Source organism: Phoca vitulina, unplaced genomic scaffold, assembly GCF_004348235.1.
Source record: "Phoca vitulina isolate PV1807 unplaced genomic scaffold, GSC_HSeal_1.0 scaffold10, whole genome shotgun sequence".
In the NCBI taxonomy this organism is placed as follows: Eukaryota; Metazoa; Chordata; class Mammalia; order Carnivora; family Phocidae; genus Phoca; species Phoca vitulina.
The window spans coordinates 24844497-24868796 of NW_022589713.1; the positions used below are offsets into that span (position 1 = coordinate 24844497).

The window sequence follows — 24300 nt, forward strand, 5'->3', positions numbered from 1 at the left end:
GCGTGGGTGGATAGACAATAGACAGGCAGAGTCAGGAAATTTCAAGTTGGGGCTTTGGAATTAATTTATTCTCACATCAAAGTCACTGAGGTTGATGTTCAAAAGAAACACTTGAATAAAAACTGACAGAAGGCGACGTACCCCCTCCTGCAGCGACAGAGAGGTTTTTAATCCCCATGAGCCTTAGAAATTGCTCCCAGCCTCTGACAGCCCGGGGTTTTTCTTTCTGCCTTGTACAGTCATTGCTGAGGGGTCAGTACAAGGTGATCAGTGAAGCAGAACAGCTTGAGAGATGCATAAAGCCCTTCTCAGGGTGGCCTTGAAGGGGAAGCTTTTCCACAAATATCTAGGCCTAAGCCCAGAAGACAGTCCTGCGAGCCCGCTCTGTCTCCGTTTCTGTGCCTTGGAGAGAGAGAACACTGCCCATACTCTCCCCTCGGACTCCCCAAGCATGCACACATGTATGTGTGCGCACGCACGCACACACACACAAGCTCATATATTCCCTGTTGGTTGTAGCACTTGCCCAGCTCCTGTGAACATCCTGCTCAGGCTGCTCAAGACCAAGGTGACATCCATTCCTTGGGCCCAGCGGAGATGTGGGTCTCTGACCACCTGCCGTGTCCTCCAACAAAAGGCTGGTCTCTCTGCTATCAAGAGAGTATAGATACTGAATCTATTGCTTGGAAGCATAGACTGCCATTTCATGGATGTGGCCACCCCACATCTGAGGCAGAAGTCCTCCTGCATGGTGTGCTAGGAGGCAAAGTTAGGGCTGATGCCCCATCTGACAGGTATTGGGGTTAGAATCAGAAGATAGGTTTGTATCACAGTGCCATTCCTTCCACTCCACAAACACCAGTCGGTGGCTCTCAGCCTTGGCTGCGCACTGGAATCATTCAGGAAGTCTTAAAATACGCTGATGCCCGGGCCCCACCCCAGAGCCTGATTTAGTCTGGTATACATCCTGAGGAATCAGGATTTTTCATGGGCATTTTTCTAATGGGCATCCCAAGTTGAGATCCAGAGTTAAATCAGTTAGATGGGTCAGATGCAGCCAAGCAGCACCTGTTGGCTGCCAGGCGCCTCACATGGTGCCGTAAAGACAGAGACAAACTAAGAGAGTGTAATTTCCCCCCAGCTGCTTCACAGTCTCAGGGAGAAAAAGCCATGTAAATAAACCACAGCCCAGCATAGTCAGGGCAGCTTGCCCTGTGTAAGGACGGGGACCGCATCAAGAGAAGGAGTAACTTTCCTACGTGAGTTTCCAAGGTAGTCAAGGAGGGCCTTCTGGGGATGGCAAATTCTGGGATGTTCAGAATTCTGCTAATACCGTCCTCTGTTGTTATTAGAACATGGATGGACTTATCTTTATTATTCTGAGTCTTTAGACCAGACCAGTTTCCTACAAAGGGCAGAGTCAACAGGGGTGATGGAAAGAGCATGGGGTCCTAGTGACAGGTAGACCCTGGGTTCAGACCCCAGCTCTGCTGCCTCTGTTCTGAGGTTTCCTTCCATTCCATGGGCCTTGATGTCCTTGATTTCAAATGGAAGGTTTATCAAACTTTTCTTGCAGAGCAGTTGTAAGGATTAGATATAAAGTGGCTAGCTAGCACATGTTCTGCCTGTGATACTCAGTAAATGATAGAGGCTATTATCTTCGATACTCTTAATTAGTTTTAAAAATAAACTGAACACAATAGGAAAAAGGGATTACAGTGTCAGATCTAAAGGACATTTTGGACCGAAAAACCTTTAATTTTTAGTTTGGGCATATACCCCTATTAAGAATTTTATAAAAATGTGTAATCTCACACATTTTTACGTTGAAATCTAATGTTTTCCATCATGAGTTTAAACAATGACAAAGACCGAAAATCCTGGTGTATTGTAAATATGGACATTTAGAAATAAAACTCTTACATAACTCTTGTGAATACATTTAGTAGGATCTAAATGCCATAGCTCTGTGATACTCACCATCACCCATTTAAAAAATGCATGAACAAGTTCTTTAGCTGGAGTTGAGAATTTTAATTATTTCTTCTTTTTCATGAAACTGTATTTCCAGTCCCCTCCCCCAAAGAATTTCATCCTAATGTTTCTTTAAGATTTTGGTTCAAAACCCTTTTATTGATTTCTACAATAAAAATATGAATATAAATTTTAAAATTTCTAATTTCTAAAATTTTCTATGTTGAAAAGACTCAAAATATTTTTTAAAATCTTCTGTTTGAGTCTTTATTACAATCATCATTAATGCATGATTGATCAAAAGAACATAAATATAATTATTGCCTATAAAAAATAAAAACTTTTAATGAAACAAAATAGTGGGGTTTTTTTCCCAAGTAGTTTACATATCTGTAGATGAATGAATGGTACTAGAATAGAAGAGTCTAGCATCAATTCTAATCCAATTTTTTGTTTTTACCAATATAAATACTGAGAAAACTTGTTCTTATAAATAAGTATATGGTAATGAAAAGAGTTTGACTAGCAGTATTACTTATTTCTTTCTGTTCGAGGTTACATATCAAAAAAAATCACGTAATGGTTTATCACCAAAATGTATTTGTAATGATCTACCAGCTGATATCAGCGCTTCCTACAATTTTTAAAAGCAAAAATTAGCAACTACCTGACTTGCAAAAGGATTTGTTTCCTAGGTCCCTTATTTTCTACTGCAGAGTTCTTGCACTCTGGAACAACACACCATTGTGGTTAAGATTCAGACTGGGTAAGGAGAAGGATAATTGTAAAAGGGAAGGTGTGAATGGAGAGCAGGTCTTTCTATCACAGGTGTTCCCTGAAGATCAATTTCAACAGAGAATACATATGAAAGTAGAGAAACTGAATACTGATTTCCTTTAAAAAAAAAAAAAAAAGCCATGCTCTCTTACCCCAGAAGGGCTTTGCATTTCCATGTACCCCAGTGTTAAGACCACTGTCTTAAAGAACAGTCTTAATTAAATGTCTAGGTGTTCCGAAATGCTGTTTTGCTCTGAGTCAGTCAGCCTCTGTTTCCTTATGGATGAGGTAATTTGTCTTTATTTTTATTACTCTCTTTCTTCATCCCAAAGTCTTCCTTAACAGGAGGGTAAAAATGGTGTTTGAAAATGAATCTTCCATCTGGACATCATTGGACCAAGATCATTCCCTAACAAGTTCAGGAACGCATGCTCATTACCACTGAAGACTATGGGCTCTTTTATTGTATTTTATACTGTTTTATTCCAATGGTAAGAATAAACGATTGCCTTTAGCAATGTGGTAATATTGAATTTTCCAAGTTGGCAAGTTCCACCGATCATTTTCCCAGTAGTTGTAGAGTGGCCCCTTTTCTCGGTGCTGAGTGGATTCAATCTCAAGTTCTTTGATGCGCTGGTGTACCATGCTTGTGTGCTCAACCTGCCTTCTCTTGCCTCTTGCATAAGACTCCTCTCTGCCTAGTTTTATTTTTAGTCAGGAAGCATGGACGTTTCAATCTATTGTGCTTAGGCTTGAAAATTTTCCTTTGGTATGTTTGTTAGTTAGAGACTTTGTGGTGGCTAACTTCAGAGAGTTGATGTCCTCCTGGGTCATTAATTATTCCTCTTGTAGGTGAGGCATTTCCCCTACCTCCCTGCTCTTGAAATTCAATTACATAACAGTGCATCATGCTCAGCAAACTTCAAATCCCCCAGGGTAGCTTAGAAGGTATTAAAAAAATATCATTAAGGCTGGAACATTGGTTTGGTGATTAGAAATGGATGGAATATTAGATCTCACCCTTTCTAAACTCATCAAAAGGTATGGAGCCTCCTAGGTTTCTGTTTTGACTTCTGAGCCATCTCCAGGTTGGAAGAACCAGAACCCGTTCTCCACCCTGGAAAATTTTCTTCCAGACTTACCCCGAAAGCACCTGTGAACTCTCTCTCACAGATTCCTTTTCATACCTGCTCACCCTTGTCTTGCTTGAGGAGGAATTACTGAGGCAATGTAAGTCAGTATTTCCAAGGACCAGAAGTATTTTTTTCTCAGAGCTGTGGCTAATCCTTCATAAGACGTTGTGTTTTTCTATTTACCAATATTAATACCTTTTCTACTACATGCCAGATGCAATGCACCACAAAGCCTGTATCTACACAATAGTGAGGAAAAGGGAGAGCTGGTGGTTTTCTAGAGAATTTGACTAATTCCAAAAATGCTGGCTTCCTTGTATCTCCCAACCCCTACCCCAAATTTGCTCGACTTGGCTGCATTTTGGTGAAGTGTTATCAAAGCCATCATTGGCTACTAATGACCTCTACATCTGTCGGATGGTGATGGCTTTGGTACTTTAGTACTTTGATTTCTCTGTCAGCCTTGGGAGGTCCCCTTTGGTTGACAGAGCCATTCAGGGACAGTGAGCCCTAATCTGAATTTCCTCTTTTCCTTGACTAACTCTGCAAAGAACTGTGAAATGTAGGAATTGTTCCAAGAACAAATCTCAGTTGTATTTTTAATGGGAGAGAACGTAAAAGGTAGATGGCATGAGAAGGATGTGCCTTTGCCAAGAGCAATATTCCAGAGCCCCACTGCAACAGTTTTCCTAAAGAGAGTCTTACTTGTCTGGTCAGGGGGTCCCGTTACCGGAAGTTCCAGAAGGAAATTACATTTAATGCCAAATAAAATCATTGAATTATAATGGGACAACAGAAAAGGCATGGGCTTTAGAATCACACAGTCCTCCCTGGTAAACACCTTTGGCCATTTTCTTAGCCTTTCTGAGACTTAGTTTATTCATCTATAAGCAGGAATAATAAGTAGGTGGAACTTCAAGGGTTGCGTGAGAATTAAATAAAAATGTACATTGCCTAGCATCATGCCCGGCACATTGTATGTGCCAATTAAAGTTAATTCTTCTCCCCATCATCTCACCTATAGTACAGTAAAGTTGGAGTTAATATAACATATGTAAATGAATAAATTAAGAGAGAAATTTCAATATGCATAAGAGAAACCAAGCCATGATTCAATTCATGAGTTGTCTAGTCATTAAATATTTATTGTGCACATACTCTATGGCAAGTATGCTGAAGAGAGGGTCAAGGGGCAGTTTGGGACAGAGGCAGTGGAGATGTAAAGATATTAATACCAAAAAAAAACAGCATCTCTTTGCATTCAGGAGATAAGAAAAGACATGTAAACAGTTTATGTTGTTTGTATGAGTTAAAGTAATGGATGCAATGAGTCCTGTAGATGGAACCAAGTTCTGACAGTTAGCCAGCCTTCCAAGCTTCCCATTGATTTTTAATATCTCTTTGGATTTAGACTCATCTGGATTTGAATCCTGGCTCTAACTAGCAGCCTGATCTTGGATAAGTCACTTTACCTCCCAAGATATTTCCCCACCTGGGAAATGGGAATAATGGTCCCTCCCTACAAAGATTTTAAAAGATAATATATATGAAAAACCCTAATAGTCAACCATTGGAGTTACATAATTCATAACCACTTTTCAAAGACAGAAAACTGGGGTAGGGGAGGTGAGGCAATCCTGGGCCATTTTATTCCTTAGTATCAAATCTAGCAAAAAGTTATGGGAAGAAATTGCAGACTAATGACTATAAAGAACTTTGTGGATTCCTTCTTGATTTTAATTACCCATGCTACTGCTATCCCCTGTTACCACAGATAATCAAGAAGCATGAGTCTGCATTTGACATAGTAACATGTCCTAGTGAGGTAATGCAGGTTCATGTTTTTCTTCCTCATTAGATGAACAATTGAAGCAACTTCTTTTTTTTTTCCAGTGACAAAATGTTCCCAGCCTTTGGGTTTGGTGCCAGGATACCCCCAGAGTACACGGTGAGTGAGTAGAGAACCTTTGCTGTAGCCAAAGGATGACTTAGGTTTCCCTCATAGGAGTTCACTCTTTTGGCCCTTGATAAAATTATGTAAGTAGAGCCCCAAAACTCAGAAATGGTCTTCAGAACCAGTGGGATTAGCTCACTGGAGCCTATCTTTTGATGAAATTCAATCTCCTGTATTCCAGATGGGTCTTCTCAGAGGTCCAAATGAAGGGTCCCATTGTTGAGCTTCTTAATAGATACGGTCAGAGACTGAGAAAACACTCAGGAAGTTGATCTCCACTGGCTCAGAACCTATCTATCCAGGTCTCCCCCAGAGAAAGGTCCTACTGACAATGCCAACGGTGAAAGTTCATGACAGGGATATCTACAGACTCCCTCATTCCAAGTCTCTGAGCCCCAGGCCTATGTGGGGGAGAGACACAGTGAAGTCCTGAAGGAGAATCACTCTGGCTTCGAGTATTGGGAAACTGAAAGGTTTCTGTGAAAACACTGGAGTCCTATTTGATACTGATTTCTCATGAACAAGGAAGGCAAAGATTGTGAAGAGAGATTTGCACTGCAGTGGAGCTGAGGCATTGTGCTATGGTATACCAGATGCTTCTGTGGGACACTCTCCACAGAGAACTCTGCTCCCACTGGTAGAAGGGCCTTGGAGAGACAGCAAGGTCCCTACCCCAGCCTCACCAATTCCTCTGAGGTACAAGCTAAGTGGAAACAATACTGCTCAGTCATCAGTTTTTCTTTTACTGATTGAGTCACAGAGCAGGAGAAAAATGCTGACGTTTGCTCCCACACCAGAGCTGTCAGACCAAGGGCTTTCCCCTCCTGTGAAAAAAGGGAATCCATATCCCTGTTACTGCTGGAGTGAGCAGTGGATAGAGTGGCATGTCTCTCTGACCTGTCCTCTTTCTTGTTTGCCTTATATCCCACACTGCCTTCCCTGCCAGGCATGGCTACAGAATTTTAGAAGCATTTGTTGGAAATTGAGCACATGGGGAGGAAGAACATAGAACAGGAGCTGCTGACTGGTGGCCTGTAGACATTATTCAGGCCACAAGTGTATTATATCTGACACACACTTTTTTTAAGAATTATACAATTTCATATACAATGTCACACTTCTCGCTTCTCCAGAAAAACTAAAAGACCTGGCAACACTATGATTAAAAGATTACACATGCAAGAATTAGCCAGAACTGAGGAGATGCAGTCCCCTTTAGATGGGGTATCAATTCCAGAATGTGGGCAAATGGGTGCCAACCTTCTTCCCAGAACTGCTGAGCTTTGAGAATGAAATGCACCTCAAAAACTACCAGTCCATGGGGTGCCTGGGTGGCTCAGTCAGTTAAGCATCTACCTCTTGATTTCAGCTTGGGTCATGATGTCAGAGTCATGAGATCGAGCCCTGTGTAGGGCTCCGCACTCAGCAGGGAGTCTGTTTGAGATTCTCTCTCTCCCTCTCCCTCTGTCCCCACCCTCCCCATCTCTCTCTCTCTCAAATAAATAAATAAATCTTTAAAAAAAAAACAAAAGCATAAAAACAGTCCAACTACCCAAAGATGGGTATTTTTTCAGGCCCTCCTTATCTCATCTGTGACATCTGCCTGGCCCCCCTCCTGGAGTAACCCATCCTTCTTGCTGTTTTCTGAAGTCCTCATGCTGACCTGATCCCTTGGCTCCATGCTGCCTGTCAGCTAACTTATTCTTCCTGCTGTCTTAACAGGCATCCCTCCCATATCCTCATTGCTGTTCTTGAAAAGTCATGCAAATGCCCCTTTTCCATGCATAATTTCCCCTCTGCCCTGACAGGCACTGATGGTCTCAGCCTGTCGGATGCCCCCAGAGAGTTTATCACAATTGACTTCTTTAGGATAAGATCTCAGAGTTTGCCTTGAAACTGAGCCACAAGCACCTCTGTCTTAGTTTGCACTCTCTCGGAAATAGACCTTGAGACAAGGATTTGGATGCAAGTTATTTATTTGAGAGGTGGAGGAAACCTCAACAGAGGGTGGGGACATGGGGAAGTCAACACAGGGTATGCTAATAAGCCAGTTACCACTGTGGGCAGCTGGAACTTAATTCTGCTGGGGGCCCCAGGGAGATAGTGTAGAGCATGCACAGACCCCAAGAGATAAGACAGCTGGGGTATTGATACACCATATCCTGTCATCCAGTGAGTGATTAAGGGCTGCTCCCCAGGGACATGAGTTTCCCAACACTTACAGCTAGGCAGGCAAAGCAGGCTCTGGAGGCCTGAGAAAGACTTAAGGTCAATAAAGCAAGTAAGATGGTTGGAAGTCAGCTGACTTGCCTGGAAGTGCTCAGGGCAAGGAAATGTGGGGTAGGGCACCAACACTAAGAAAAGAGGGGTCTTTTAACACAATGACCTATCTTCTAGCCCCCAAAAGAGTCAGTGCTTGGAAATAGCCTTTGAAATGGAAGTCTCTGTATAATTCCAGATGATCCAATAAAAATGTCCAGATGTCAGAACATCCCTCTTGTTTTATCAGGTTTTAGAAACAAAAAAAGTAAACAATATCCTTTTTGACCTTATGCATAGGTCCTGCCAGGTAGAGGAAATTGTGTTGGAAGAGTAAAAGTTGTATTACTTTATTACTTTTCCAAGAGTAGAGTCTATTTTAACCTGTGTATATGTGAAAATCCTTCTGCCCTGTATTTCTGCATATCATGTTAGAATGATTCTTAAATGTCAACAGCTTAGCTGGAGCCTTCATAACCATCACCATGTTGGGCAGACAGCTTGCGTTATTGAGCTATCATTGTTTTTATCACTGGGTCCAAATAGAGCTCAGCCAAATCTAAGCCTCCAGGCTGTGGCCAGTTCTATCTGGAAGCTATGTGGAGTTACATTTTTCAGAAATCTTTTCTTCGATTTCTTTTTTATTTGCCTTATTCTCCTCTCCTGCCAGCATTTATCTGATTCTAGAAAGTCTTCCTGTCACCTCAACTCCACAGGGAGCTTAGAATTCACCCTCCATCTCAGATTGATTGTGTAAAGGCTTAAAATGGTTCCTGCTGCTTAACACATAATGAATGTGATGGGCATTTGTTTGCAAACTCTAAACCCCAGTGCCTCCTTACTGGATTAAAGTTGTAATTCTCTTTTCTTCCTTTTTTAAATTTTAATGGGTGTCTAGGTCTCTCACGACTTTGCAATCAACTTTAATGAAGACAACCCGGAATGTGCAGGTAAATCACACCTAAAAGCAAGCTGAGGTCTCACAGCCCTTCCGTGGGTACCTTTCCCATTTTAGTCTCTCTGCTCCGAGGCAGCATCTCAGTTAGCCACAGTCATCTGTCCACAGCAGAGAAGTAGGCCTTCTGGATCCAAATAAACCATGCTACTCCAAAGGCAATGGAGAGCCATAATAGCAGAGCGGAAAAATAGCTATAAAAGACAGAATGCAGAAGAGGTCTTGAGCTTACAGCAAGAGTATTGATACCAATTCTGGATTTCTCTGGCCAAAAAAAACGTGGGGAAGAAATATACCCGATGGGCAGTGATTAGCTACCCCTCTTTCTGCTTTCTAAATTTTCATTATGTATTTATTTATCACAACTTCCTCTCTGTGAAGGAATAAGGAAGGGGGAAACGTGGAAAGCATTTGACACTTTCTGCATGCTAGCAAAGGATATGACTTCAAACAAGTAGCTTTATGCTTTTGTGCCAGAAAGAGCCTTCTCAAAGGCTTTGGTCGGTGTTGCATTATTTCCAGCTAGAAATTCCTCAACATATTCCATCAAATAATGATGATGAAGCGATGTACACATGACTCCTACAGGTGACCCAGGATGGTATATACTAGAGGAGACTCAGCAGGTGGTGTGAAAACTAGAGAAGCATTAAAGCTGACTTGCCTAGTGGCTGAGAGCACAGCCCTGAGATAGAGCCAGACAAGACCTGGGCGTGAATCTTGAGACTACAACTCACTTGCTGTGTGACCTGACGCAGATCATTTAACCTCTCTGTGCCTCAGTTTCTTCACCTATAAAAGGGTATAACATCTATTTTGTTATGCTATGAGGATCTAATGAAATCATATATGTAAAGTGGGACATTAGGGAAAAGTTTGTGTAAATGGTTGCTTTTGACTTGAGCTTTTAAAGAGAATGATTTCAGTGGGAGTGTAGGCAACACCAGGGACGTGGTATTTTCTTTTTTACCTTAAGGATATAAATGTGATGTTGATAAGGACTATTGGGGGCAACTGAATGCTTTATTTCTGTGTGTGTTTGATTACACCTGTATTTGAGGGGACTACTGAACTACTGATCTTTGCCAATTTCACCTTAGGAATTCAAGGAGTTGTGGAGGCCTATCAGAGCTGTCTTCCTAAGCTCCAGCTTTATGGTCCTACCAATATCGCCCCCATCATTCAGAAGGTCGCCAAGTCAGCATCAGAGGAGACTAACACCAAGGAGGCATCGGTAAGGAGAGGCTGGTCCTCCTGCTAATGGGCGTTTACCCGGATATTGGCCATAGCACCCATCCCACTCTGACAATAAATCCAAACATTTCTATCTGTGTGAGTTTGGACAAATGCCTTAACCTTCCCCTATCCTCAGTCTCCTCAACTGAAAAATGGAGATAATCATACCCAACTCTGCTGGGTTATTGTGAGGCTTAGCGAGGCCACATCTCAAATTCTGCAACATTGCCTGAACACAGGAGACACTCAACAATGGAAGCTACTATAGTCACCAGAGTATGGGTCATACCCACCTCATGTTCTTGGGGAAGAAAAAACTATCCAAAAATAAGCTTCCTTTCCAATGTACCCATACTACAGATGAAAGCAAAGCAAAACAGAAGTAAAACAATGGATGAATCTGTCTCCTGGTGGTCAAACGCGACAACACAAAACATCATGGCAAAGATTTGTTTCACATTCTGTTCGTGGTTTTCTTAAGAAAAATGCAAACCAAGCAAAAAGACCAAACAGAGTTTGGTTTTTTCCCCTAAAATTTTAGAGTTAAATATATTACCATAATAACTTTTCTAAATATCATTTTTAATGATATCAATATATTCCTTTTCTAGCTTTCTTAATTTTTTTTCAGATTTAGTAGAATATTACCGATGTCTGAAATTTTCTCTAATTTTATCCTGGGTTCCAAGATACTGAATTTGCATGAAGAAGATTATATACTTCTCCCTCATCTGCTGACATGAACTCATCCAAGCTATTTGCACTGTACCCAGGTTTTCAGCCGTCCTCATATTAGAATGGATGGAGGACCATGCTCATATCTGATGTCAAACTCTTGTGTACTGGGGCACATTCCCTCTCAATTATCCAAGGACATTGACCCAGCAGTTATGTTCCCCTTCTCTCCTTATCATCTGTTTCCCCTTTCTACTGAAGACTCATTCCCATTAGCAAATAAAACAGGCTATAATACCTATGAATTAAAATCTCTCCTTTGATACTACTTAACCCTTTAGCTACTGTCCCTTACTTTACTGTCCTTCAAAGCACAAGGAGAGTCTCCCTCACTGTCTCCATCCACCCATACCAGTCAGACTTTCCTCCCCAACATTTGTCTGAAAATTATACTTCTCAGAGTCAATGACACCTCCATCTTGCCAAACGCACGAGGCCATGGAGCAAATTTGAATCCTCACAGATGCAAGATTTAGAAATAAGGGTTGAACAGGATCAGTATTTCATTTTACGTTTTTTTGGTTTTTTTTTTTTTACTTTTTTTCATCACCAGAACTTCAAATTCAAACTCTTCAAATGATAACTTGGCTCAGAAACCCAACATATAAAGTAGATTTTAAGAAAATAGACTGTCCTTCCTAAATCTGGACTAAGGGGTGGGATTAGGTGGGTCTGCTCTGAAAGGGCAGGTCAAGAATTGGTGGAGGAAGCATCTAATCCACACAGCCCCAAATAATTTACCCTATAGGCCAGAAACACTGATGTTTTGCCCCAGAGATTTTCCCTGTTCTTTGAACAGTGCATGGTCCAGGGCCCCTTGCTATTACTGATTGCTAAGGATCCTAACCTTGAACCTCTTTGGCAGGTTGTGCGGGGAGTCTATGGCTGTCAGATTTTCTTCTCGATTTTTGTGGAACTCTTGTACAAATTAAAAACGAACAAAAAAAATCCCCTCCTTATCTAAACAGGACCTCAAGTTCATTCAAAGATGGTAATATTTCATCTGTGAGCATTTTCTAGCCTGACTTTAGAAGCAACTACTACTGATCGCTTTATTGGAAATTTCCATCAGGATTTCAGTCCAGCAGTCTGCAGCATATTACCTTTAGCTAGATTGAACCTTGAAGGAGCAGATTCTAGAATCCTGACAATCTCTTTGGATCAGTAGTTTTGGACCTTTTTTGTTCCATGAACACCATTAACAGCTGGTGAAGCCCATGGACCCCTTCTCAGAAATGCTTTTAAATGCACAAAATGAAATATATATTATAAATAAATCACATATATTGAAATGCGTTCAGCAAAATATTTTTAAATGTGGCTGAGAAGCAAGATAAATATAGCAATAAAATGCTGCTTTTATTAATATTAAAGTATGAGAACCAGTAACTAGTCTAATAATTCTGTCATTTCTAAGTAGTGTTGATATAAATGATATAGTAAGATATTTACAGTCACTGTAATATAATAGGAAAATATTCTGTGATTTCTATTGGTGACTAAGTCACAAGCACAGTTAAAACTAATTTTATTTGTTGATTATAATTGAAAAAAATTATAAATTTTAGTTAGAGGTTAGTGAAACTAAAATATAATTTACCCCAAGTTCACAGACTGTCTGAAATCTTTCAGTAGTCCACCGGCCCAGTTCAAGAATCCGTGCTCTAGGGGATCCTGGCTGGCTCAGTTGGTAGAGTGTGTACCTCTTGATCTCGGGGTTGTAAATTTGAGCCCTCTGTTGGGTGTAGAGATTACTTAAAAATAAAATCTTTAAAAAATAAAATAAAATCCCTGCTCTAGATGAAAAGTCAACAAACTGCATTCTATAGCGTGTTTATCAATGGCTTGTAGGCTAAGAGTGGCTTTTACATTTTTAAATGGTTGAAAAAAAAATCCAAAGAAGAATAATAATTTCATGGCACATGGAAGTTATATGACATTCAAACTTCAGTGTCCGTCAGTAAAGTTTTATCAGAACACAGCCATGCCTGTTCCCATTAAGTAATGAATATGGCTATTCTCACACTACACTAGCAGGGTTAGGTTGTTGGACAGAGATCACTATGGCCCTCAAAGCCTAAAATATTGATTATTGTCCCTTTACAGAAAATATTCTCCCAACCCTGTCTCTAGACCATTCCAACTCTAAAGTTTCTTGATGTGGTAGTGTGGCTATCAGGTGTTTTGTTCCTGGAGGTATTGAGCAGGTAGGAGCGATCCACCCCCTTGGACCACAAAGATCAAATCAAATGGGAGTTGGGAGAGGTAGAGAAAGGAGGAAGAGGACACAGAAGTGTGACTCATGCAAGGGCCCATCTGCTCTTGAGTCAGAAGTGGTCTCCCTCCAGGTGTGGCATCCGCCTGGCCTTCCAAAGTGTACCCTGGGAAGGGTGATATATGATTCTGGTGTATTCCACACTCCTTCCCCCTATCCCCAACAACCAAGTTGCCTCCTTCTGCCCCTTCTCTGCACCTCCCTAGCTGCACCATCAGGTCATCCTACTGAAACCTTCCTCCAAACTCCCAGGCCACCTTTTTTGTGACTGTATATGACTCAAAGAGCATGGATATGGATGAAAATGTACAACTTGAATGAATTTGAAAATTGGTTGGTTAGCTAGAACTAGGGATGGGTAGTTAGTGGACATGGAACAGAATTAGTCTTTACATTAAACTATATAGAAAGCATTTAAAACATATGGCTGTCTTCATCATAGTGTGAATTTCTGTTCCCTCTGTTCCCTCCAGTTGCACTTCTGACATGTTATTTTGTTTAAAATATTTTTTCTGACTTACGGAGAGAAGCGGGAACCTTTAACACTAACAGCCTGTGTGCAACCTTTTAAGCATGATTCTCAAAACCAGATGTTTTCAGAATGTGGCTAGGCTATCCAGCCTTTCTTCTTTGAAATATGGCAACTTGAAATGGCTTACTAATCCCACATTTACCCCTTGCAGATGTTGGGCATATTGCAAAAATTACATTAGATTGGCATGAATTGGCATCCCAGTGGCCTGCTTCCCTCCCATCTCACAGTAGATGCTCACAACTTCTGATAGCCTTCCTTCTCCAGACCCCATAGCGGGTCCTGAGCCCTCCCTGTGCTGATGGAGACAGAATGTCTTCTCCAGTTTCGCTCTCAGATGAGCCCCCTCCAGCCTATCAAGGTGGAAAAAGGCCAACCAGGCTGCAGGCAGGGAGCTGGGACTTGGAGCAAGAAGCCACAGGAGCTCAGCACCACAAGCACACTCAAACTAGACCAGACCATGGTGTATGGCCTTTGGGGCGAGAGGCAGCAATCCACACCCTCTGCTAGCAAGGCTTTAGACTAGTGCTGTCCACTAGAAATATAATGGAGTTGTATATGTGATTTTAAATTCTCTAGTGGCCACATGTTTAAAAGTTAAAAGAATCAAGGGAATTAATTTTTTTTAATTTTATTTTATTATGTTATGTTAGTCACCATACAATACATCATTAGTTTTTGATGTGGTGATCCACGCTTCATTGTTTTCGTATAACACCCAATGCTCCATGCAGTACATGCCCTCCTTAATACCCATCACCGGGCTGACCCATCCCCTCACCCCCTCCCCTCTAGAACCCTCAGTTTGTTTCTCAGAGTCCATAGTCTCTCATGGTTCGTCTCCCCCTCCGATTTCCCCCCCTTCATTTTTCCCTTCCTTCTCCTAATGTCCTCCATGCTATTCCTTATGTTCCACAAATAAGTGAAACCATATGATAATTGACTTTCTCTGCTTGACTTATTTCACTGAGCATAATCTCCTCCAGTCCCATCCATGTTGATGTAAAAGTTGGGTATTCATCCTTTCTGATGGCTGAGTAATATTCCATTGTATATATGGACCACACCTTCTTTATCCATTCATCTGTTGAAGGGCATCTCGGCTCTTTCCACAGTTTGGCTATTGCAGACATTCCTGCTATGAACATTGCGGTGCATATGGCCCTTCTTTTCACTACATCTGTGTCTTTGGGGTAAATACCCAGTAGTGCAATTGCTGGGTCATAGGGTAGCTCTATTTTTAATTTTTTGAGGCACCTCCACACTGTTTTCCAAAGTGGCTATACCAACTTGCATTCCCACCAACAGTGTAAGACGGAATTAATTTTAATCATATATTTTGTCTAACCCAATATAACCAACATATTCTCATCTTAATAAGTCTTCCATATAAAAAATTATTAATAAAATATTTTACATTCTTTCTTTTGTACTCAGTCTTCAAAATCCGTGTGTATTTTATAATATATCATCTTAATTTGGATACTAAATTATCACCGCAAATACTTGATCTTTTTAGGTTTTCTATATTAATAGCTGAGAAACTAGAGTCACATGCCTGAGTTGTTCCAAATGTATTTAAAAGGTTTCCAATAACTGAATCAAGTCTTCATTTTGAAGGTTAAATTTGAATTCATTAAAATGAAATAAAATTCGAATTTCAGTGCCTCCGTTACTCTAGCCACATTTCAAGGGCTCAGTAGGCACATGGAGCTAGTGGCTATTGTATTGGGCAGTGTAGCTGTGGACTCTGAAAATTCCCCGAGCTGAAGAGGTCTGGTCCCACTCCTCAGGAGATGAAGACGGTGTAGACCCAGAGGAGGTAAGTTTTCCCAGGAACTCAGAGAGTGGAGGCTTTGAGGCCAGCCTGTCCTGACTCCCCTCCGCTGCTCTGTCCCCCACACTGTGCCGTGTAACTGCACTAAGGTGATTCTTAGAATTAACCCACAATTACTCTGCCTGCATTGAAGCTCCATTCATCATAGCCTTAAGTCTTTAGGGCTGCCAACACAGGACTCGTTAAAGTCTGTCGGCACTGTCACTGTGGTCAGTACGCACGGAAGCCACCCGCGTGCATAACAGGTATTGTCCTTGTCTCCCCCACCTCCCTGTCCCCATGCTCACCTGGCCTCCGGTCAACCCCAGCAATACTTCATCCTGCTGATCCTCACTGACGGTGTCATCACAGACATGGCCGACACCCGGGAGGCCATTGTGCACGCCTCCCACCTGCCCATGTCGGTCATCATCGTCGGGGTGGGCAACGCGGACTTCAGTGACATGCAGATGCTGGATGGAGACGACGGCATTCTGAGGTCACCCAAGGGAGAGCCTGTCCTTCGAGACATCGTCCAGTTCGTGCCCTTCAGGAACTTCAAACACGTACGCATATCTCTGGGGCTTCCCATGGGAGAGCAGAACCAAAGCAAGCTCACTCCCACAGTTTCCTACCAGTGTTTGGGGTAAAGCAAGTGGTTCTTAACCAAGCTATCCCTGCCTGGGCCAGGCTGTCTCACACCCAGGATATGTAGAGCTTCACTCTCTGGAGAAAGACGTGTAACTCAAGTAATAGCCGAGGAGTCATGCAAACTGTGACAGCCAGCATTTCACTGGTGCTTGCCCTCATCCATGTAATTTAGGCTCTCTAGTGCATGGAGGACTCCATGTACAGTTGGGCGGGCTGCTCTCTGCCTAAGGGTGCCTGGCTGAAGTAGCGAAGAGAAGCTGAAAGTCAGCGTGGGTTCTCTTTGTCAAGCCATGTACCCTGGGAGAAGCCTGTGTTTGCCTTGGAAAAGTATATTTTTGAAATCATAGTAACCTAAATCCTCTGTAAATATACAGTAGGCAGCATCAAAGATTTATTTAACTCATTAATGAGGGAACCAGAAAGACGACAAAGCTAGTTCAAAGGAGGGTATAAAATAGTTGATTATGGTCAGTGGAGGGGTGGGGGGGAATACTGGAATAAGTTTCCTAAGGCAGATTCAAACTGGCTAATGACCAAAAGGGTTAAAAAATCATCATCATCATCTTTAGATTACCTTGTCTACCGGGCAGAAATCTTATCACTTTTCTGCAAGTTAACATTTAGCTTTACAGTCTTGGATTCCCATCAATAACAAATAGTAGGTCAAGCAGTGTCACAGTCCCCAGATGACCCTGAAGCATCCCCAAATTTGGGATAATTATCAACTCCACAAAAGAAGAGGCACCTTTATTTTATTTTCTTTTTTTAAGATTTTATTTATTTATTTGAGAAGGAGAGCGCGAGAGAGCACAAGCAGGGAGGAGGGGCAGAGGGAGAGGGAGAAGCAGGCTCCCCACTGAGCAGGGAGCCCGACTTGGGGGCTTGATCCCAGGATCCGGGATCATGATCTAAGATGACCTAAGCTTAACCAACTGAGCCACCCAAGTGCCCTGAAAAGGAACCTTTAGAATTTACACAAAACCCTGCACCCTTAGGGCTGCAGTGGGCCAGGGTGACACCCTCTCTGATTCTCACAAAGGCTCCCTCTGTGCTTGGTAGTGGCCCTGAAGAAGCCTTCGGAGCCTCCTCCAGCTGTATCTGGGAGTCACGTAGGGCGTCACAGACAGTCCTCTGTGTTCTTTTGTTCTATGCCCCTCGTGGCAGCCACTCCAGGGCAGAGCATCCCCGACCCCTGCTATCCCTCTGCTCTGCATGAGGTGCCAGCGAGCCTGCTCCCAGGGCTGGTAACTGAACTGGAGCTGCCCTGGCAGGAGGGAATCTCCAGAACCCTCAGTGCCCTGAAGAGACCCTGCAGTCCCCTGGGAAATGACAGGAGTCCCCTCCTTTCCATGCTCCAGAGACCCTGCTGTCACCTGGACCATTAATGCGGTAAAGGCCGTGTCCCTACACCTCCAGGATCCCTGCTGCAAATGTCCTTCACTTCCTCTCCAGCCCCTCCGTGCTCAGGCCTGAAGTCAGTTATTTAGGGTCAGGGTGAGGAAGGGACAGGCACTGAGCCATCCACTCTGAGCTTTCCCTCCTGACGTTTTCTGGAAAAGCCTTTCTCCTCAAACCAAAAGCCCTCATTCAAAAGAATCCCTTTCGCTCTCCTAGCCATTTTATCAGATCTGTCCAGAAATCCCTGAATTCCAATTTGGGCTCAGGCCGGGCCCCAGCTATGCTGGGTAAGGCAAGTATAGGAGCAGAACAATGGCTGGATCATTGCCGATTATCGACAAGTCCCAGCGCCAGAGTCAGAGCCTTTGGCATATGCTTTTTGTAAATTGTTGTTTGCCACCTTCTTGGGACATGCTTTAAAGCAAACATTCAGATAAATAATGAGCCCAGCAGCCTCCAGTGAACCCTACATCTCTTGGCCTGCCGGGACCACTTAGCGAGATCCCTGAACACTCCAGGACTTCCTGAGCAATAAGGTATTGCTCATAATGGTACTGCCACACAACTGCGATTCTCCTTTTAGGGAGGACTGTGTGTAATGAGCATCATTAGAGGAGTCTAAAATCAATCCCTGCCTACAGTGTTGAATGCAAAGGGAGTTCCAAGTAACACCCAAGCCCCCAGCAAGCACAGGGGCAAAAGCATGGGTGAGGGGCTAGCTGTGCAACCATAGCTCCTTCAGTTTGCCTGGGGGTGGGGGGGGAGTGTTTCCAAATGAAACCACTTGCTAAATAAAAGAGGCTCACCAAGCCCTCAGATCGTCTGCACGTAGGAGTGGTATCCGCTATGTGGAGGGATGTACTAGAAGAGGTGAAATTTGCTGCAATCGTGTTCATCACGACTGAAGTGATATGAAGTGACTTACTTGCATAATGCCCAAGGTGGGGAAAGGGGGTTGTTCTTCCAGATTTTCATGTCCTGCCCCATTTTGTCAGCCAGACAGAAGTAGCCACATCACTGACCACCACCCATTACTTTGCATGAGTGAAGTGGGGTCAAAGAGCTCACTCCCTAGGAGATTCATGCACTTCCCCAAACCACCGTCTTTCTGTCCCTGCATGCACGCACACGTGCAAACACACACACACACACAGCCGCAGAGCCATGCACGTTACAGCCTCTCCCCCAACCTCCTCCTGTTCCTCAAACACTCATGGAGCGCCTGTTGTGGGTGCGGCATGAGCTCGCCTGGGGCCGTGGCAAGATGATAAAGCCATGGGTCCAGTCCCCAAGGAACATACTGGAGAATTACATGGTTGGGACATAGGTGTCAGCAGAAAACTCCTGTGCTAAGCAACCTATGGGTGGTGAAAAGGGGCTCAAATGTTGCTACAGGACTTGAGAGCAGAGAGGAGCAGCCGTGAGGGAAGCCTGGCAGCTTGTGCTGGTAAGAGGAAGGACAGACCGTTGGTGCGCAGGGAGTTGAGGGGGCCTCAGCAACAAGGGAAGCGCCCTGCCCAGGGCAAGGGAGCGGGGTCCTGCTCGCAGGTGTCTTCTACACAGTCTCCAGCTGCTCTGTGGGTGACAAAAACAGCACCGGGAGCATATCACGCCGCTTATCTTCACGGACTTCAGCTTAGAGTTTGAAAACCATTTCATTATCCAAACTTATCTATTCTGAATTCAATACACAGTAAAGAAAATAGAAGATGAGCTAACATCCTTTCATATAAGCCAGTAACCCATGAATTGCCTCCCTTTGCATGATAACTCAAAGCTTTGAAATGGACAGGGCACAGACTCTGAGCTGTGTAGCTCCCGGCAAGTTATTTAACCTTTCTGTGCCACAGACTTTCATCTGTAAAATAAGGCAAATGACAGACACATTAGAAGAGTAAAGGTGGTGCCTATATAAAGCTTAGCACAGCACCTGGTCATCGCAGGTGGTTAATAAATACTGCTGCTGCTACCAGCTGCTTTCCCATTTTGGGCCTTTTCCCAACCAGATAATGCCCCCAAGTCCTAATTGCGCACCAGAGCCACCAGCCCAGATACGCAAAGGAGTGGGAGAGTCATTTAGAAACTGTGCTGTCTAGATACAGTGACAAATAGCTACATGGGGCTATTTAAATTTAAATTAACTAAAATGAAATTTAAAATTCAGTTTTTCAGTCACACCAGCCACCTTTCAAGGGCTCGATAATCATGTGTGTCTAGTGACTACCGCATTGGACAGGGCAGATACAGAGTATTTCCATCACTGGACCAAGTTCTATTTGACAGCACTGTTGAGGGATAGCATGGCTTCACATAACAGCAGATCCATCTTACAGTGGATTGCACAAGTGGTTCTTAACCAAGGACAACTTTGGCAACATCTGGAGACATTTATGATGGTGACAGCTTTGGGGTGCCGTTTGCATGTAGTGCGTAGAGGCCAGGAGTGCTGCTAAACATCCTACAATGCTCAAGACAGTTCCCCACCCAAAGAATTATCTGGCCCAAAATGGCAATATTGCCAAAACTGAGAAACCCTAGATTGTATAAAGACAAATACGTTGTTCTTAGGTAACTAGATGTTAGGGACTGGTGGCTGCCTACATCTTTTTTTCAGTGATTTGATAGTATCAGGGCAAGCACTTGGTGATTCCCCTTGCTGTTTGCTCATGATGATAAAACAGTTGCCATAGCTCCAGGAATTACATTCTAGTTCAAGGAAAAAAGGAAGAGGAAAGGAAAACAGAACCAACCATGTCTGTCCCCTCTAACCAAGAAAGAAAAGCTTTCCAAGAAACATCCTCATGTCTTAAAGGATGAAATTGGGTCATATTGGGGCACCTGGCTGGCTCTGTCAGTAGAGCGAGCGACTCTTGATCTCAGAGTCATGAGTTCAAGCCCCACGTTGGGCATGTGGCCTTCTTAAAATAAAAATTAAAAAAAGAAAGAAAGAAAGAAATTGGGTCATATGGCCATCCCTGGGTGCAAGGGAGGCTGGGAAATTAAGTGTTTGGCTTTCTAGCCTTTATATGAGATGCTGCCAGAGAGAAAATGGTAGGAATGGCTTTCATAGCTACCCTAGTGTACGTGTGGACCATGCTCTAATCCACAACCCTGAGCAGACATTTATAAACTAAAAGAGCATTCGTGGATGCCAAGTGCCCAACATGCTAGGACATCTTTGAAATGTGAGGGGTCACTTTTGAAAAACCCCTCACCGTGTTTTCAGATTGTTTTTAAGATTAGTGTCTCTCTTTTGAGCCTCCTAAAAACTGTGAGATAAAACCAATCCCTGTTCTTTGCTATTTCGTCTCTGAGAACACTGGGGCTTAGCCAAGTCGAATGGCTGAGTGGCAAGCCACATGAGGAAGGAAAGAGCAAGAAACCAGGTCATTTGGCATTTAGTCTAGCCCTTTCTTTACTTTGCTGAGGAATCTCAAACACTCGTTAACTGGTCCCTCGGCTTCAAGTTTTCGGCTTCAATAATAGCTAATAATGAGGCTCAGGCAATTTTACTTGCCCAGGGATTGGAAAGTTAGTACCGAATGCCAGAGCCAGAAGACAGATCCAGCTCTGCATGACTCCAGAGTCACGCAGAATACCAACCTCCACCTTCCTCTGCCCCAAATCAGACAGTGGGATCATAATGCTAATAGAATGAAGGCTACATTAATTAGTGGTATTCAAGACCCTCCATTGCCTGGCCGCAAGCTTATTTTCCAACTGAATACCCCCACAATCCTAAATCCGCAACACACACACACACATACACTTTCTTTAGCCCCATCAGATGACTCACTGTACCTAGAATGATCAAATGTCATTCCCCTTCTCTACATTTTAAAACATGCCCAACTTAAACACCACCTCCCCTTGCAAGCCTGCTGTGATTTCCTCTAAGATGACTTAGTCTTTTCATTTTCTGTACTCTGGTCCCAGGGTGCTTGTGACTCTAGAGCAGTGCTTCTCAAATTTCAGTATGCATAGGAATCACCCTAGCGCATCGAGTTAAAATGCGGTTTATGATGTAGTAGCTCTGGGATGCTTCTAGCCTTCCATATTTCTATTAAGCTCCCATGTGATGTGCTGCTGCTGGTCTGTAGCATGTAGCAGTGTTCATGTGGGCCACACCAGGCTCCCCTCTCATGATTATAACTCCCTGATGGCAAGAACCACAAACCCATAAACCCTAGCACAGTGCCTGGAGTTGAATGCAAATTGGGAACAAAACTTAAAGAAAATTCATTCTGCCCTCCAACTTTCACCCATCTTCAGATGTGAAGAGTTTTATATTTTGAGACAAGCATGGGAAAATATAATTATGAAATAAAAGGTTCATTTTCCAAGAATCTGACAACTCTTGGTTGGAGTAGATGCTCAACAAATATCGGATGAATGAATGAATGAATGAATGAAGGAGAGAAAGGGAGACTCGCTGCTCAGAGCAAGACTGCAGTCTTTTAGGCTGATTCTGGATCAGATTCCTTTGGCCAGCTGCCAAAGTCACGGTGATTTCTTCTTCCCTCCAGGCATCTCCAGCTGCCCTGGCAAAGAGCGTGTTGGCTGAAGTCCCAAATCAAGTCGTGGACTATTACAATGGCAAAGGGATTAAACCAAAATGTTCATCGGAGATGTATGAGTCTTCCAGGACACTAGCACCGTGAGCTCCACGTACTTTTACAGAGTTCTGAAATACTATTCCTGCTAATATTTAATACTTCTACTACTCCTGTACTTAAAAAAAACACACACACACTTACACATTTAAAAAATAGCACGTTTTGGTGATTTTTAACTGACGATTTTTTTTTGCATGTGTAGCCCTGAGGCCTGGATCTGTTAAGCTCTTGTATTGTTAAAGACTTTTTACAAAGAAACATGAATAATTATAACTTACTCTTTACATTACAGCATGTCGCCTTGAAATAAAATGTTATCTGTATCTGTTTTTTATACAGGTTTGTTGAAATTTTGCTAAATTTCTTATTATCTTTACACTGTAAAGCATTTTGACACATTTATTGAACGTTGACAGCCAAAACATAATTTGGTTTTATCTGCTACAGGATGAGAGACTTTTCAAAATGGCAGATGCATGGACTGTATTTTGCATGTTTAAAATAAAAAAAAAAAAAAAAAACCCCACACTGTTTTTGCAATTGTTATCTATAATCCCTCCCTGCTAAGAATGGTCTCTTTATTGAAGAAGAGGTTTACCCACCTAGACATAGTCTTCTAGAAGTGGGTCTGGAGCACTCAGCCCAGCACCTCTCAGACTTTACTGTGCATACAAATTACCTGGAGATCTTGTTACAAGTCAGACTGTGGTGCAACAGGTGTGTGTGGGCCTGAGATTCTGCATCTCTAACAAGGTCCCAGGTGATGCCATTGCAGTCCACACTTAAGAGTACTGAGGTTCTAGACTCTAGGGTGTCGTCCCAGAGACCATCTGACACAGGGAAGCACCTAGTCTGCTTGAGAAGGGCACTTCTCCCCTGCTAGTAGCACAAAAGTCCCGCCTGTCTCCGAGGTGGGAATAAAAAGTAGTGAGACTGATTCCAGAAGCTGCATACCCCACATCAGTCTCACTGCTTTATAGTCACACCTCTTCCTTAAACAGACTAGGGAGTATTCCTCCTCACCAGCCTCCGCCCTCTCAAAGGAGGCATCCCACAACCTCAATGGGAATGGTTCCATTTTTATGTCAATCCCGAGGAAGGACCTCAAAGAGTCTTTGGTGGGACCACAACCACAGAAACTCGTCCATGGCAAATAGCCATGCGGTATGGCTCCCCAGAAACCTGGCCCCCCAAGTTGATCTTTAAGCTTAGTGTGGGGCATCTTGTTGCCTCTTTTTATCACTCCTGAGAACAAAGTCTATCAGCAGAAATGCCTAGGATCATTGTTTTGCGTGGAAGTGTTTTGTTTTGATATGAACTGGCCAGTCTTGAACCAGAAGAATGAATGTTTCACTTGTGTAGTGTTCTCAAAGAGAAATGGACAAGTGTTTTGCAGGTATAAAAGGCACAAGGAGGAATTTTATTTTTGGTGAGAGAGATAGGGAGTAAATCACAAGGCAAAATAGATCTGTTTGTTGTTTGTTGCGGGAGGAAGTATTAATAAGCAAAGCAAATGCCTTGTATGATTTCTGGTGTTATAGATCCTAACCTTGCAAATACATGTCAGCCAAATGCACAACATTTTGGGAATGATGGTAAAAAAAAAAAGTGTATGACTGAAAAAAATCATAAATATTTCAACTGTATTGTTTTATGAATAAATTGGGTACTTACAGAATTTTTTCTGAGAGTTATAGTCTTGTTTCTCTTTTCAAGGCAATTCGCTAACAGTGATTTATTTTGTGTAGACGACATGCCCTCAGATTAGGACTAGCTCTTTCACAGTCCCACGGAAACAAAAAGATATTGTTTTTAACAAACAAGGGATTAAAATATGTAGGCCCTATTGTACAGAATTATCTGATGGTGGTTTCTAACCCCAAACGAGGACACAAGCTTCCATGTAGATGTGCCTGGAACATAGCAAGCACTCAATAGATACTTAATGAATAAAGAGATGACTAATTGAATGAATGAATGAATAGACTT

The 24300-nt window shown here is 42.8% G+C and overlaps 1 protein-coding gene across 2 annotated transcripts in view; it reads left to right on the plus strand.

Moving 5' to 3' along the window:
* Window positions 1–23989, plus strand: part of CPNE4 (copine 4) — a 479148-nt gene extending 455159 nt beyond the window's left edge. For both annotated transcript variants that reach the window (XM_032408703.1, XM_032408704.1), the window contains exons 12-16: window positions 5778–5832; window positions 8996–9047; window positions 10153–10286; window positions 15976–16212; window positions 22222–23989. In XM_032408703.1, the coding sequence (XP_032264594.1) occupies window positions 5778–5832; window positions 8996–9047; window positions 10153–10286; window positions 15976–16212; window positions 22222–22356 (613 nt within the window). In that variant the 3' untranslated portion in view covers window positions 22357–23989. The remainder of the gene's footprint in view (window positions 1–5777; window positions 5833–8995; window positions 9048–10152; window positions 10287–15975; window positions 16213–22221) is intronic.
* The last annotated feature ends 311 nt before the right edge of the window (window positions 23990–24300 follow it).